The sequence below is a fragment of the Sorex araneus genome, chromosome X, assembly GCF_027595985.1.
Source record: "Sorex araneus isolate mSorAra2 chromosome X, mSorAra2.pri, whole genome shotgun sequence".
Lineage (NCBI taxonomy): Eukaryota > Metazoa > Chordata > Mammalia > Eulipotyphla > Soricidae > Sorex > Sorex araneus.
The window spans coordinates 109,066,199-109,084,278 of NC_073313.1; the positions used below are offsets into that span (position 1 = coordinate 109,066,199).

At 35.7% G+C, this 18,080-nt stretch overlaps 1 protein-coding gene across 8 annotated transcripts in view; it reads left to right on the forward strand.

Annotated features, from left to right (window-relative positions):
• PAK3 (p21 (RAC1) activated kinase 3) overlaps window positions 1-18,080 on the forward strand; it is a 341,434-nt gene that overhangs the window by 234,082 nt on the left and 89,272 nt on the right. For all 8 annotated transcript variants that reach the window (XM_055122435.1, XM_055122436.1, XM_055122433.1 and 5 more), the window contains one exon: window positions 17,245-17,345. In XM_055122435.1, the coding sequence (XP_054978410.1) occupies window positions 17,245-17,345 (101 nt within the window). The remainder of the gene's footprint in view (window positions 1-17,244; window positions 17,346-18,080) is intronic.

The window sequence follows — 18,080 nt, forward strand, 5'->3', positions numbered from 1 at the left end:
CATGGATGAAGATGAACAATTGATGCAGATGCAATCCTCAACTGAAGCTGAGTCTGAATTTGTTAACACTAGTTCAAGTGATACCATGTTGGTAAAGGAAACTTCAGGAAACTTCCGGTACCCCAGATGTGACTGTCATAACAGATGGAGGAGATAATTAAGATGATAGGGGAGATAAATGGTTATAAGCAACAAAAAGTTTTAAATAATTTTGCAGAATTCTGTAAAAATATATTATGACATTTTCAAAAGTTGTATTGGACAGACAGCATCTTCAGCAGAGCTTTTTTTGCTGGACAGCTAATGAGCTGTCTTCAGACAAATCTTGGATGATTTCATTGAACTCAATAAAAATTCACTAATTGTCTTTTTAAGGCAAAACATTTGGAAGACAGTAATTTTGGAAGAGCCAAAATCTTCCAAAATCTTCCAAGATACTGCTTGTGTGTCTCAGATTCTTGAGCCCTTAGATCAGTGTTTGATCCAACCATTCAAGAAGACTTATGCCAAACTGATGTATAACTTTGTGGCTAATAAATATGCTTTCTGGATAGCTGTTAAGGTGTCTTCAAAATTTGAATGATTTGAGTTGAAGTCTATACAGAAGTGCTAAGGTGTCTTCAAGAAAGATAGAAAATATCTTCAAGGAGCCAAAGTCATTAAGTTGGATCAGTTAAATTTACTTGATTGAAAGACTAAAACCACAAGCAAGTTATTATAATTTCAGGATTGGACTTAAATGACCTCAAGGGCAAAGAGATCCTTGATTTGAACTGTCAATCCATTTCTGGTCATTAGTTCATTGTCATTCCCATCCTCCACAGCCATGGTGAATGGTACATCTTTATCATCTCTGGAAATCTCCTGATGATCTAAATGAAAACTGTAGAGCTTATCAGTTTTACTAATTTAAGCTATGTAAACTCTCATTCTTTTAATGTAATGTACTATTGTTTTGTTTCACTGCACAGAACTTATATGAGCTTTCAAGAGTTCATGTGATCTCACTTCCCCTGCCATTTTTCTTTTATCTGCTAAAATAATTTCCTCAACAGAATTCTCCTACTTAGGGGGTTATTCAGGAAACGGACCCTAATAGGTAAGAAGGGTTCACTGTTTTCATGTTTTTCCTCTTGATGACTGCCTATGGTTACACCTTCATTCTTGAACAAATTGGGAGAGCTCTGGATTTAAATTCTAGAGACCTGAGTTAGAGTCCTGTTCTGTCATTGCTTAGTATGACTTTGGACTAGTCACTTAGTTTCTCTGAGCCTGTCTCATCCTCTGCTAAATTAAGATAGTAATACTTGGCCTACCTCACAAAGTAGTTTTGATAATCAAATGGAATTCTATCAGAGTACTATTAAAAGAAAAAAGTGCCATGCAAGTGTGAGGTATTATATATTTATATCATTCTGACATTACAAACAGCCAAATACTAGATTTTAGAATCTTTTTAAAGTAACTCTGTCCCTAACTGGAAGTTGTATGCTAATTATAGTAAGTTTAAAAAGAAAATTAAAATTACCCATAATTTCAGCCAAATATAACTAACTGGATGGTATTTTTCCTTCTAGTCCCCTTTCTCTCATCATATGGAAAGTGTCAATATCAAAAGTATAAAAAAATAAAGATAAGCTTATAAAAATAACCCATATTCACAAATCCCAGAAACAGTGTTAACATTCTCATGGATTAGTTGTAGACATTTTTAGCTATATGTCCACATATACTTTTTACATAATATAATATATACACTTTTACATCCTGCTTTTACCCTTACCATTCCTATCATGTTTTCTTTCATCAAGAAAGTTCATAAGTATCATTTTTGATGGTATATAAATACTTCATCACATGGTGGCATCCTGTTTTATTTAACATTTTCTTTTGTTGGATATTTGAGGTCATTTCCAATTTTTGTCATAAATAATGTCACAGTATCTACTTAGGTAAATGAAAAAAATACTTTGATTACAGCAGAGGCTTTTTGTTTGTTTTAATAAATCTCTTTAATAGTTACATTTTATTGACCGAATGAAACTTTTAGAGGCAGGTAGAAGAATAATAGTAGTGCACATGTTATTTTAAGCTGGTTTAAGATCTTTGTTTAAAGACTGTGCCAATAATTAAATCTTGGTGTTGGAGAAAATTAGGAGAGACAGTTTGCCACCATTTATTATATATTACTATGGAAAAGATTTTAGAATTTAGACCAGGAGGTGAATATATTGAATAAGTGGTTTGATTTTATTTTATGAACCCTGTGAAGCTTGGGACTGTTCAGGTTTCTCTTTTGTTGGCTGCTAGAAAGCTTGGAGCCAAATATGAATGGCCTATGCATAGCACTTATAAAGGGCCTCTATGGTATGTATGCACTTTGTATTCACTTTCTTATATTTTTATTTATATTGTTTTGTTTTTTCTTTTGCTTTCTTATCTACTTTGAATTTATGCGATCATATTGTATTTTGTGTATTTTGTGTATGCCACTTGGTATTCATTTTGGAGTAAGGTGGGGAATAAATACATGAATGAATAAATATATAAATAAATATATGAATAAATAAACATATAAGGCAAAGGCAATGAGACAAATGAATCAGCCAGGACTCTGAAAATGGCATAGTCCTTCTAAAAATAATCGATGTTAAGGACTTGAAGCGTGGAAGAACATGTGGGAAAAGCAGGTGAGGCTGCATTTGGAGGTGCCATGTTCTGTGTAATGTCTGTCTTCTGAAGTGTGCTATGTGTCTTGTGTCTTGTGCTGCACTTGAGCATTAGGTGTGTTTCAGAGGACATGCAATGTTCTGTGAAGGGCTATGTCTTTAGAGAGCACGGTTTGTGTGTATTTTGTGTTTGGGTATTCCAGAGAGATTTGGGAGCCAGTCAGCCTGGGAATAAAGTGAAGTCCCCTTTTCCTGAAAGACTAGGAGGTTGTACTTGGATATTAAATCAAGATAAATAGGAAGTTATCTATCATTTAATGACTAGTTGGATGCAAAGCTATATAACAAACACTTCACATATATTCTGTATTATCCATGTTTTACAGATGAGGCCATTTAAACTCAAAACCTTAAGGAATTGACCAAGAGACATATAGCAAATTAGAGAAGCCAGATGTCTCCCAATTCTCTCTGACTAAACCCTGTGCTTGTTCTACTTTATCACACTGCTTTGCAACAGGACAAAGGGAATATGGTAAACTACATTTCTAGCATCCACAAGGCAGCGGGGCTTTTGCTTTTCTTAAGAAGATGGCAATATGCTTTGAAAACTCTGAATTTCAGTAAAGGGATTTTTTCACCTCGGAAGGAAAAATAAAACCTTTTCATGTCTTTTTAAATAAGAAATGATGTGAGAAAATTTTATTAACAGTAGAGATGTGCTAACATTTTATTTGGGTGTTCTTGTGGGATAGATTATCATTTGGTGTGTGTTTTTTACAGGCTTATGTCTTGCTTACTTTAGAAAGTTGAGCTTCAAAATGAGTGTGTTCATATATGTGAAAAACTTCTTAAAGTGCCATATAGTTTTGTTATTGTATTGCATATATATTGTCCTAATTTCTAGAGTATGTTATCTTCTATATACACTATACAGCAGGAATAATTGCTGTGCAAATATATTAAAACTCAGTTATATTTTATGGTCTTGTTAATCATATGTTTTGGTCAATGCACATTACTAATTTTCATTTAATTAATGCACAATAAAATACTTAGTGTGATAACTAGACTGAACAGTATGCAGTCTTTCTTCAGTGATGCTGAAGATCCTTTGGGATCTTGCAGCAGCTCAGACTTAATATTCATTGCACCACCAGGTGGGAATCTCAGTTGAGGGCTCTGTTATCAGAAAGCTAGAGGTCAGAGACTGCTACATCCTGACTGGTGTTACATTTTTTTTTGGCTCTCCAAATTCTGCTCATAGAGATCAGCAAGGAGTGCTCTTTGGAGATCACTGCCCTGCCCTTTTGGAAGTCTGAGGGGTATAGCACCTTGCTTGTCCTACAGGGTCATTTCTGTATCCCAGAAGAGCCTCCTGAACTGTTTACTCCTAGAACTTCCCTATGGTTGAACTTTGCAAGAATTGGGTTAAGTATGGACTCTTATCTAATAAAACCTCTTATTGTACTTCAAGGCTAATAAATGGAGAATTGGACATAAAAATGGTAGCTATTAATACCAGCAAGTTGCCATTGTCAAGAAATATGGAATGCTGGATTGAGAGATGAGTACACTAAAGGAAAGAAGAAATGGAGAAATAATTTTCGGAGATAATATTTGAGGGGGATTTTAGGAGTTGGAGAAAATACAAGGAATGGATAGATGAAGGCAGACGAGGGCTATAATAATCAAAAGCCTGCAAGCAGAGGAAAAACATGATTTTATCTAAAAGGGGTGTGAAGTTGATTTTTCCTTTAAAGCAGGAGACACTTTATTTTTCTTTCCTAAAATTAAACAAACATTTATAATTGCTTAAAATATTCTGGAATCTTAGTGGTTTAGCATCACACTCTCTATATGCATAATACTCACCATTGCCGTTCCAGTGCCATCTCACCACCAAAAAGATAACTCTTATCCATTCCATCTGCCATCCACTACCTTTTTTTCTCCAGTAACCATTCTAGTTTTTATGGAATCTAGAAGTTTCACTGTTTCCTTGCCAGTTTGTTTTACTTTTATTGAGTTATGCTTATTCCAGTTGTTAGTGAAATAAGAGATAGTGTATTTTTGATGACAATTATAGAGATATTACAATATTCAGAGTACTTTCATGTTAGTTACACCTATGATGTACGTAAGGCAAGTAAATTCCTATTTACAGAAAAGGGTAAATTTTAGACGCATTGAATGACTTCCACAGTTGCCCCACTTATAGCTAAGCAAGGCAAACCAAGAATTGAAGTCTAATATTTACTAATTTAGTGGTTATTTTAAAATTATTTATTATATTAGCTAGTTACTTAGACTACTTAACTATAAAGTATAACTATTAAGTCTACCATCCATTACCACACCATCACCATACAGTTACAAATATTTTTCCTTCTCGTGAGAATTTTCAAGATCTACGATTTTTGGAGGGGGGGCACACTCAGTGGTGCTAAGGGGCTAATACTCCTAGCTGTGTACTCAGAATTCTCCCGTCAGTGCTTGGGGATCAAATTTGGTCAGCCAAATGCAAGGCAAATGTCTTACCCATTGTACTATCAGTCTGGCCCCACAGATGTACTTTGTGAATGGGAGACTTAAGTCTTCACATTACAAAAATTATATATGCCACTTAGAATGAAAATATTAAAGAACTGTATTAAAATAGGAAATGAGAAGCAGGAAAGATAGATAACACAAGGGTAAGGTTCTTGCCTTGATTGTGGCTGACAGTGTTTTGATCCCTGGCACCACATAGGGTCTCATGAGCACTGCGAGGAATAATCCCTGAGCACTAGTTTTTGTGGCCCATGAACCAAAAAATAAAATAGTAAAATAAAAGTCACCTGTCATCACTTTTTAAAAATGCATTTATAATCTATTTTTTTAAAAAAATTTAAGATCTGTTCCTTAATAATAAGCATTGATTTCCTTCTCAGAATTAGTATGTTTTACTCAAGGTTTAAGCCAAAATAAAAGTAGAATCTCTCCTAAAATATTTTAAACAACTTTCACCATCCAATTTTTGAAAATTATTGTATCCAACAGGCTCTTTTTATTATAAACTTTCTGTTGTAGTTACCACATTGTACTTTCAAGTACATTGTACTTCAAAGTATAATTTTCAGTGGGAAAAATTAATTTGAAGGCTTGCAAAATGACATGATTTCTACCACAAAAATTATGTTATGGGATTGGGGTACAGCAGGTAGGGCATTTGCCTTGCATACAGTCAACCTGGGTTTTTTATCCCTGACACCCCATATGGTCCCTCGGTCCCATTAGGAGTGATCCTTGAGTGCAGAGACAGGAGTAAGCCCAGAGCACCACCAGGTGTGGTGCAATAACCAAAATAAAAAGAAAGGAAAACAAGAAAATATCTTTGTGCAAGGGAAAATGTATGTTTAATGAATCTTAAAGGTAAGAATTTCCTGTGAGTCCTTTATTTTAGTATGTTCCCAAAGAATGTTTCTTTATAGAGCAGGCAAGCAAGAGAGTTGAGCCTTATTTGCAGAAATCAGTCCCTCTGGAACGATTACTCTCATCATGCCTCTTTGACACCACTTGTAAGGTTGCTGTTGCTATAGGAAAAATGTTTGTAACATTCATTCTTACCCAAATACAAAACTTCAAAGCCTTCTCTCTGGAGGGGTATGGCGTGTGTATTCTTTAACCCACAAATCAGAGGTGGAGTAGAATTGGTTTTGGAATTTAAAAATACAGTAGTTTTTGGGAAAATATTCAAGTGCAAGCATATGGACTCAAGTTCAGTGACGAGCGCTGCACCCTTTCTCAACACCAGTAGGTGTAGTCCTGGTAGCTTCCAAATGCCAGTGAGTAATGGCACTTATAAAAACTAAAATTATGGGACCAGAATGATAGTATAGAGTTTAAGGCACTTGTCTTGCATGCAAGAACCCCAGTTTAATCCCCATCACACTACATAATCCACTGAGCACTGCCAAGAGTGATCCATGAGCAGAGAGGCAGGAGTAAGTCCTAAGTACTGCCAGGTGTGTCCCAACATCCAAAAAATAAAAATAAAATAACATTCAAAACTACAGTATTTTATTCATTTTCCTAGTAGTTCATCAGACATTTTCGTTTTTTTTTTTATTCCATGAGGGTAACATTTTGTAAATAATCTTTGTTCGTAATTGTCTGGCTGGCTCTTGATGAATTAGAGAAATTAATGAATCATTACAAGCACTGAGTTAGAGTGTTCATGGGCCAGTAGATAGTTCAGTGGGATGCACCATACATCTGTGATTCAGTGGGTTCTAGGCCAGTTTTACTCTGCTACAACATGACTTGAACACCTCACGGTATGTCCCTGGTTGCTCCCAGCAATGCTCAGAAGACCTCCCAAGCCCCCATTAAAATCATTTGGAAAGGAGAAGATTATCCCTTGTAGGAATTAGATGGCCCTTTAAAAATACTTATACATTCTTTTAACTTGGCTTTTCTAAAACAAAGCTCAAATATAAAGGTGAAAAACAAGCATTTAGTACAATGGATATATGACCCAGTCATTTGAACAGTCTGCCAAAAGCACTTCCTGCTGCACACATGTTCAGCTGTAGGAATACAACGTTGAGTACAAATTGCACCTAGACAGGGAGTATGGGACAAAGAGTTGCAAAAGGAAGAATGCTAGTGTCAAGATGCAAGACCCAGCAGCTCCATTACAAGCTTCTTTTATCTCAAGGGTCTTCACGGAAGATCATGGGCTACAGTAAACTAATCTAAATTGTATGTTAAGTTTAAGCACATTTGATATTAATTTTAGTCCATTGGCTATCTCAGTTTAAAGTGTATATAACAGATTTAGGTATTAATAAAAAGCTTGCTTTGAACATGTTTTTAACCATATTACATCACTCAGAAAATAGTGATACCCTCATTTTATGTGCCTACATCTATAGTAAATGTAGTGAGGAAAACTACATAGAAGGCAAGCTTCCCTTTCCTCAGGTAATTTTCAGTCTAGTTATAGAAGTCAAGTACAAACATGTCTATATGAAATGCCCTATACAAGACCTTAGAACAGATGCAGTAACCAGTAGGACTTCCCTATTTTCCTTTTCCTGGTCATGTGAAACAGCAACAACAGTGGAGCCTATAGCCACCATGCCATATGTATCTAGCACCACACCACTAACTGTTTTGTCTTGAAGAAAACATTATTTGCTGAAAAACCTTTTCCAGCATATTCCTCAAGTGTCAGCTTCTTGATTTTTAGCTCTTTTTATTCTTCTGTCTTCCCACTTCATCAATAATATGTATATTAATGTTCTTACATTGGTATTTCCAATTTTTTCTCCTACCATTTTTCCTAGTTGAAATGTGCTACTCTTTATTGCCTATTCATTCTTTAAGACCCATACCTCAAGTCTTACCTCCTTCAGTAAGCCTTCACAGTTTACTACAGATTTCCTTGACATGATAAAACAATTATACTTTTCCTAAATTGGCACTTAATTTTCTTGGGTTGTGTCAGTTTCTAATACTTGTTTGATAAGTTTATTTCCTTGATTAGATCACATGTTTAGAACATTGTTTCTCATGAGCCATCATTTAACTGACTAAAAGGAAAGAAAGCTTGGACAGTGACAAAAAGGAGGAATTCCTTATACCCAGGATTGTGAAATGCTTGCTGCTTAAAATTATGAGATTATTACTTTAGAAAAATAACTGCATTAAAATATTATTTATATAATACCATTAGCTTTTTGTATTAATGTGGCTTTATATTTTTTAAAAATTATATACCACAGTTTTCATTGACTGCTATTCTTTTGTGGTTAGTCTAATTTATGTAAGAAAACATTTCTCTGTTTCGTCATTTCTTTTCCTGCATGCTTTGTTTACAAGGAGCTAGAACATTCTAAGAAATATGTGGACTTTACCACATGGCATCCAATGAGAAAGTGCAACAAAACTCCTAGGAATTGTAGGAGAAGGTTGAAAGCAGAACAAAAAAAGACTTCGATGACATTTTTCTGAAGTACTTTCAGAAAGCAAACAGCATCCCATCCAGGGATTTATTCTGGAAAAAAAATCGACTGATTTGCTATTTTTTTAACTATTGTTAACCGTGTTGGCAGAGGGTATGCCTGAATGAGTACAGAGTCATCTCCTCTGTTGGTAAGAAAAACAATATCTACATATACTGTATCATTTTTTCCTCACTCATCAACAAATAATTGCAAATAGCCATGACTTGTCTTCACTTATTGAGTTTCATTTCATGCAGTTTAGGTCATTTATTCACTCATTTGCTCATTCACTTATTTAATATTACAGAATCAGATACTGTGTGAGGTAGGCTCTTAACTACAAAGGTGAATAAATACCAAATTCTTTAAATAACTAATAACATAGTAGGAGAGACAAGTTCATGATTAGAGTTTAGCATGACAAGAACAGGATTGAAGTGAATGGTAAAGAGCATCTATTCAAGACTGAGAAGAGAGGTAGTTAGAACATGCTTCATGGATGAGGTGACCGCTGAATTGAGGTAAGTCTTAAGTAAGAGCTAGTTTTGTAAGAGGTAATATTCCAAATAGAAGGAGTAGCATTAAGAAGGTGTAGGTATGACATTACTAGCTGCAGTTCTATGAATACACTGAAAGTTGTTACAGAATAGCTAGTGTATAGAGTAGGAGTTCAAGTTTGGTGGGAGTTGGAACTATAGAAATACTTGGGTGCCAGATCCCGAAGGACTTAAACAGTTGAGAAACGTTGAATCGGGAATAATACCAGGTTTGTATTTCAGAATATCAGTCTGTCTCAAGGAGAAGAATGGATTTATAGGAATAGTAAAACGGAAGGATATAAAGCCACCCGAGTCACGCAGGTGAAAAGTGATGGTGTCCTGATCTCATGTTCAGTATCAATAATATTGAGATAAGAAGGGTAATTAGAAGAATTCATAGAGTTGGGCAACAAAGGGTGAGGTAAGGAATAGTGGAAGTATTGTAGTTTCTTGTTTTAAGTAGGTAAAGGTGATGATAAGTTTGTTTTGGAAAATACTTTGCAGAGCCAGAAAAGCCTTCAAATATAGGTGTTTAATAGGCAGTTAAGTCAAGGGGGTTGGAAAGCAGCAGAGGTTTGAGCTGGGGGTACACGTGGGATAACTAATGTAGATGACAATTGAAACCATGCAAATAGCAGATATATTATGAAGAAATGAGGACCTAGAATAGCTTCTAGGGAATACTGTTTATAGAGTCAACACAAGACATAAGTATTAGAATAAATTCTGGTTCTTGATCTTCAGGACCATGTTCTCATTTGAACACGTATCCCACTTGCTTTGCCTCTGTTTCTTTGCTTGCTTATTTCCATTCTGAAGAATCCTATGTTCTCTTGAACATGTACTTCTCTCTTTATCTCCCCTCACATCTTTATAAATAATGTTCAATAAAACTATCTTCACCAGAAAAGAATAATACATTTTAGAGAGAATTATGTGAAAGAAGGTGGGAGGGTTCTTTCAAGAAAGGCATGTATTCAACAGTATCATTCTTAGTGAGGTCAGTATTTGGAAGCACCAAAACCTGGTCATTGATGGAGGCTTCTATATGACTTCAGGAACTCATTTCCATCGTTTGGGGAAGTGGGAGGTAAAGAAATCTTGATTGCCTTATCAAGTTTAAGTTAAGGGGGAAAATGTTGAGATTCTTTCACAACTAAAGAAGGATTTAAGGTAACAAAGTTTTTTTTTTTAAGAAAAAGAAATATCCACGTGTCTTTTAAGCCACATATGGGAGGGAGAGATTGATGATATAAGAAATAGATAATTTATGACATATTGGGCTCTGGATCACCAGTTAAGAGATAAGCCTTAGGTGAGAGAAGGGGGCACCACTTATATAGAGACATGAGTAGGAGAAGATACTACTGATGGAAGTAAAAGCACAGACATGGGAGAGGATGTGAAGTCAAAGGAGTTCCAAACCAATGGCCTACATTTTTCTCAGTGAAGTAGAAGGATAATCATACGCTGAAAGTAAGGAAGAGAGGGCAAAGCAGAATATTGAAAGAGGTCTAAGATTCTAGACTATTCACTGAAGAGTGGGAAAGGAAGTTGGGATAGGGCAAGAAAATAATGCTAAGTTGCCAGTGATTACCCAACTATTATGTTACCTGTACAGTAAGCTTCAATCAGTATAACTAAGTGATATTTCCCCCCAACAACTCTCGGAAACTTCTACAGTGGAGAAATTTCATTGTTGGATTCTGTCCAGGTAACTTATTTAAGGGGGGGAGCATACCTGGTGGTGGAATTTGGGGCTTGCTCCTGGTTATGTACTTAGGGTATCATCTGCAATGCCAGAGCTGATAACATGTTAGACAAGTGCCTTACACCCTGTAATATTTCTCCAGCCTATATCCAGGTGACATTTTGCAGTATAATTTCAAGTGAAAGTTAAAAATCAAGATTTCCCAGGACAGTGGCTTAAGAACAATTTAAATAATGGACGATAGAGCCTAAACCAAATAGAAATGGAGAAATTGGATTAAAATGAAGGAGTTAAAGAACTGCCATATTTTTAGATCAAATAAACAAAATATAAATGGACTTGACAGTAAGAAAGCTAGCAGGATAAGAGAGCTCTCATCTCAAGAAATGAGACAGCAGGATTAAGTATTTCAGAGAAAGTATTTCATTCTGTATAGTGGAAAGACCTATAACTGGTTCTCCACTCTATCAGCACATTTGTGAGGCTTAGTAACACTTCAAACCAACAAATCAGAAGTTCTGATATACATTATGTTCTAAATACATAGGTATTTTATGCCTGTAGGTAAATCTGGTGAGTAGTTGTGATTGAGGACTAGTGATTTAGAACTAGTGTTTCTTAACTAAGGGCCTTATGTCCTCCTGTAATGCCCAAGGATATTCCAGGAGGGTCACAGGTGAAAATAATATAAATGGGAAACCATGACATGAAACTAGGGAGCCAACCAGTAGGGCAGGTGAACCACAGAAAAGAAATAAGGTTGGGACAAATTCAGTCAGAAAAAGATTGAGAAAATTTAGCAGATGCCTATAGTTGTGGACTGTAGAAGTGAAAGGGTCGTGGGAAGTTTACTAGCATTGAGGTAGGTCAGGAAGATAAAAAAAAAGGCCTGGATAAATGCTATAAAGGCTAATACAGTTGCCAAGCATGGGGATTTGGCAATGATACTTGTTCAAATTGCCACGCCACCTGGAGTGGCCCCTGAGCACAGACTGCATTGAATGTCAGAAAGACCCAGAGACTAAGTCGCAGTGGATAAGTGAACTTGGACAAGAGAATTAAATGCCAGTCTCATGGGGAAATGGTTTGTATGCAAATGCATAAGAAATGATCTCAAAGAATTTGGAAGAAAAGAACATTTTGGGGGTCAGAGAAACTAGAATAGTGTAGTGTAGTGTAGTGTAGTGTAGTGTAGTGTAGTGTAGTGTAGTGTAACTTGCTTTACAGCTGGCCTGAGTTCAATCCTGAACCCCACCAGGAGCCATGCCAACATGCAAATGCAGAAGTAAGCTCTGAGCACTACCAAGTGTGACCCTAAAACCACCCTCCCCGCCACCAAAACAAACCCAAACCAAAAAAAAAAAAAACCTACCCCTTTTCATTCCACCAGACCTAAGGATTTGGGATGGGAAAGAATAAGAAATTTGTCTCAGGATCACCTGAGGAAGAGGTGCTGTCATTTTTGTCAATCCAAGCCATTTTAATGGAATTTTTTTTTTTTTGCTTTTTGGGTCACACCTAGCAATGCACAGGGGTCACTCTTGGCTCATGCACTCAGGAATCACCCCTGGCGGTGCTCAGGGGACCATATGGGATGCTGGGATTTGAACCCGGGTCGGCCGCGTGCAAGGCAAATGCCCTACCCGCTGTGCTAGCACTCCAGTCCCTTAATGGAAATTCTTAAGGTGCTTTAACAAATAAATTTGCTGGGGTCTACCCTATACTGACTGAATTTGAATCTCTGGAGGTTGAACTCCAGTAACTTTTTTTAAGTTCTCCAGCTGAGAGTGGTGCATAATTAAGTGTGAGAGCCTAAGGGAAGTAAGTAGAACATTGAAGAGTTGAAGGTGTTAGCAGTTTGTAATGAACATGTTCTACTCCTAAGAAGAAATGCAGAACATTGGGGTGGGGCACATAGGAGATAACTGATTATAAGAGGGTCTTTCCTTGTATAGAAGCTGTTGGGGTAGAGTAAGATGCCATGATGAGAGACTCTGGAGAGATTAGCGGCCTCTGGGATCCCAACCAGAACTCACCCAAAGGACCCCAGGTTCAAGCACTGTTTGAAGTTTATAGACAGCAAACAGTGGTCTTCTTTCTATTTTCCAATTGAATATGGGAATAAGATGCACTTAGAAAATGGAGCTCATTTGGTATTCTGCCCTTCCATTATCTACCCAGAGCTGCTCAGCTTAAATCTTAATATCAAGTTCCAATGCTCACAGAATATTTTGGGGTGGAGGGGATACAGGTCATTTTAGTGTTCCTGAAAACAAAACTCTCATCTGGATTCCATTCAACCACTAAACATATACTGAACAACGTTCAAATCTGTTGATATTTTATCCTAATGCTACTGAATAATAGTGCAGTTACTAATTGCTTATACACTTTTAGACACAGTTGATATCTATGTTCAACTCCTTACTGATACCTACTAGTTATGTAATCCTGGGTAAAAGGTTTACCCTAACTGAAACATCTGTAAATAAATAATACAATAATAATAATGCCTACCTTAAAATAATTTGATAACTAAGACAATGAGACAACTCTAGAAGTACTTTGCTCTTGGTGAATGTTCCACAAATTTTATTTACTAAGTATTAAATATTAAGTGATATATCAAATAGTTATGTTTATTAAGTATCATTCATTCTGTATGCTAGTATTAGCCAGGTACTTGGGAATGTAAAAATAAATAAGATTCTCTGCTGCCAAATTTCCCAAGTTTTAGCAAGAGATATAGGAATGTAAACAACACTCCATTGTTGACAAATGCCAGGTTAAGAATATACCATGAGGACCGTAGCAATATTATAGCAGGTAGAGTGCTTGTTTTACATGCAGCTGACCCAGATTCAGTATCTGGCACCCCGTATGGTCCCCCAAGCCTGCCAGGAGTTATCCCTGAGCTCAGATACAGGAGTGTAGAATCAGGAGGAAGCCCTGAGCATTGTCCTGTGTGGGCCAACAAGCAAAAAATCCATGAAACAGAAGGATAAGGAGATAAAACTTTTCAGAGAGAAAAGGAAAAAAAACTTGCTATATTTGAGCAATCTCAAGAATTTGGGGAACATGAAATGCATTAGAAGTAATCACAGGAGTAGACAATAAAGACGTATTTGGGATGCAGCTCATGCAGGTCTTTGAATAGTACGGTAAGGAGCATGCACTATTTAATATTCAGTTAATGCGGAGCCATTTAATGATATCAAACAAAATCAAGTATGTGGTAAGTTTCTAATATTTCAAAATATTCTGACCACCAACTAGAAAAATAGATCTAAAATTTGGAGTCACTAAAATCAGGTAAGAAATGTAAGATAATATTTAGTGGCAACGAAAGGCTTCAAAGGTGCATTTGGAAGACAGAGAACTTAGTGTCTAGTATAGAATTAAAGTTGGGTTCAATATGACTGTCAAATTTATGGTTTGGCTAGCCCAACCAGTGGATTATTTTTAGCCAGCACCAAATGAAAATGCGCTTAAAATTCAGCAAACCAAAACATGGAGACATCTTAATTTGGGATCTATAGCTTTCAAAAAAACTTAACCTTAGGAACATCAGAACATTTTTTCAGAATGCTTTACCTTTGCTTTAGTATTGTTTTTCTTTTAATTACATATTGGAGAGAATCATTATCTGTTAGTTGGTTTAGAGCTTTTATAGAGATGGAGTCGAAGGTATTAATATTTCTGTGATCCAGGTGATTAATGATAGCACTTCACTAAGAACATACATGTGATGAGGAGCAAGTTTGTACTTCCTGCCTCTCTTCTTTGGCCCTAAGTGAAAGGAATGGTATGAGCAGGCTGATAAAGGACTGATAATTAGGTGGCTTTCTAGGGAGACAGGATTAATCCAATTCACATAGTTCTGTTCATGTTATGCCTAAGTCAGTGTGCTTCAAATGTGCAGCCACTAGTAGCAGAGAATTAGGGGAGATTTTGCTGGCAAGAAAGATGAATCCAAGCTGTTATAGTAATGTGGACGTCTAAGATAGAGGTTCATAACCTGGAGTTCAGAATTTTGAACTCATAAAGCATATGCAAAGTTATGAGTACATGTACAGTACACTTTATATGCAAAAGTTCTACTATTTTTTTCAGAGTCACCTTTAATCCTATAAAAATTTAAAAACCACCATAGCTGGATTTGCTATAAGGTAAATAAAGATGCTGTTTTAGAGTTCCTAATTGCCCAGGACTATTTCAAGTCTCTCAGAGGCTCTAGTAATTCTTTTTTAAATTAAAGACAACCTTCTGTTTGTAACATACATTCTTTAACTGCAAGAATTTGGATCCATGTCTTGCAACCACATATTAGGAAATTACCCAGAATGAGTTAATATCGGGGAGGAAATACCATCCAAGAAAATGTTAAGGATTGTAAAAGACCAAAACCAGTTCTAGGAAAATCATAAAAAATGCTAACATGGTCTCTGAGGAAGGAAGAAAATCAAACCATTGTCAAGGAAATGAAAGAAGAGGGATCCAATATGAGCTGATCAGGAAAGAGGGAAAATGCTGCAGGAGTAACCAGAACACCTTCAGTGGAGTGGCAAGAACATAAATCTGATTGGTCTAGGTGCATTTCTGAACAATACTGAAAGGTAATTGGACAAGTATAAATGATCTCTGCAGTTCACAGGCATGATGTGGAAGGATGAGTACTAACTCCGAAATCCTGAAATTCACTGTTCAGTTAGGATAAAGTTAGTCACAGTAAATTCACTATAAAAATGGAATCTGTGCTGAAGTTTGATGGTATATGTGTAATTTTCAAAATTAGTCCAACATATATTCCATGGCCAGTCAAAGGCTGTAAATCACCCTTGCCCCCCCAAATTCCCAACCTTTTCCCCCTAATATTATATTCAAATCTTCTGACTGCTTGAATTTCTACTTCTGAGTCATACCTGTTAGTTGGAAATATGGAACAATGGAAGAGTGAAGACAGAAAGGAAACCATAAGAATGACATTTTGACATGAAAGATTTCAAATTTAAAATAAATTATGGATAACCCACAAAATTAGTAGTCCATATATGGTTAATTATAGGATATCTAAATTCCAGACCAGGAAACATCTATTTGAACCAGAATGTGCTAAATTAGCCTCCTTGACAATTAGAAGATTTATTGCTTTCAATGAGACAAGGCTCACTTGCTTAAAAGGTCGTTATTTTTTTAATGTGACATGAACCTTATCAGCAGTACATACTGGAGTGTGTGCTAGCATGTGTAATATGAAAACTACTAGATGACATGTACAATGCTTCCATGGTAATTTACTCCTAGGTCTATTCAAGACAGGTTAATTTCATTGTAGTTCCCAATTTAATTTCTCTAGTGATTTTATCTTTAAAGACTTTGGCTTACTATATTAGTATGCTACTCATCATTGTGTCAGTATGAAATGTCTACATAAGAAAGACAATGGTTTTGAATAGCTAATATGACAGAATATAATAGAGTCATGAAAAGTAGCTGTAAACTAGAATAATTAAACAAGGAACTGGCTTGAGATTTCTGAGAACTAAAATGAATTCAGTAAAAAGTGGTCATTTTTTCTTTTCACTTGCAAAACTCTGAGTAAGATATTAATCAAATCTTGTTTAATAGTAATATTTTATAACATTATTTGCAATGTTTTCTTGAAAGACTGAGTCTACTAAGATAGTTTATAATGTACATATACAAAGAATCTCTAGCTACTTGATATTTAGCTGTCATTACCATGGGAAAAATTTATAGCACTTTTCTTTCTAATAGTAAAAGTTGAATCGATGTAATAAATTTCTTCTGTGCTGAACAGTATTTGATCCAAAGAGCCACTTAAGCACAATATATACCTGCTGAATGTATAACCAGATCTTATGAGTTGACTGTATAAAAGGATACAGATAATTTTGAAATTCACATTTGAATTGAATATGAAAAAATGTAAATTATTTGGATGTGTTTTTTTTAATCAAACTGTCACCTCTCCAAGTAAAACATTTTCTAGAGTTAAGTATCACTAAAATTGTGTTGGAATCAATTGTATTTTAATTTTGTTGTAGTTTTTTTTTTTTAGATTTTTGGTCACACCCGGCGGTGGTCAGGGGTTACTCCTGGCTCTGCACGCAGGAATTAATCCTGGCAGTGTTTGGGGGACCTTATGAGATGCCAGGGATCGAACCTGGGTTGGGTATGTGCAAGGCAAGCACCTTACGCACTGTACTATCTCTCCAGTCCCAAATTTTGTGGTAGTTTTGATGTAAGTATACTACTGTTGAAGCTAAAACGTTATCTCAAATAAATGCATGTTAACATTTTGCCTCTAGCCAATAAGAAGAAAGAGAAAGAACGCCCAGAGATCTCTCTTCCATCAGACTTTGAGCATACAATTCACGTGGGGTTTGATGCTGTCACCGGGGAATTCACTGTAAGTAAGATCCTGAATTTGTTTTGTAAGCCATGAAATAAATCATTTATAAAAATAGGTTTCATGCAAGAATTACCATGTCCTAAATATAAGATTTTATGTTTTTGATAATTTCAAATAAAATCTACTTTGTTGGAATCACAGATGGAAACTAAATAGTTGTAAGAGTACTAGAAAAAAAAATATTTCGTCTATTTTAACAAAAATGTTGATCATATTTAGTCTTCAACTTGATTGAAAATGCCATTTTACTGAGGCACAGTAGATATGGTTCTGGTAGAGAGAGCTTGATTGAGCCTGTTTTTGTCACTTAAAATTGATTAGAGAATCATCTACGCAATTTGGTTAGCCAAGATCCTTTATTTGATTAATTCAGGCTTTACTTTATAACCTGGATTACCCAGATTAGCTAATCATGCTAACCAAAAATCTCTGTAAATATTGACCTTTTTTGTTTCCCCTTTGATTTTAATAACATAGCCTAATTTTTAAGGATTATTAACAGAAATATATTGATAATGTTCAAAACAAACCATGTTCATGGATTTATCATGGGGTGCTTTAGTGATTATGTACTGCACATGTTTGTATGCCAATAAAAATTATCTGTGGATATACTATAGAATTCTCTAAAAATACCTATCAGAATTATGTAGAAAAACCATAGCTACAAGTCTAGTCTTTGTTTTATATTTATAATGCTAGTTGATAGTGCAGATCTCAGATCTGTGGCAT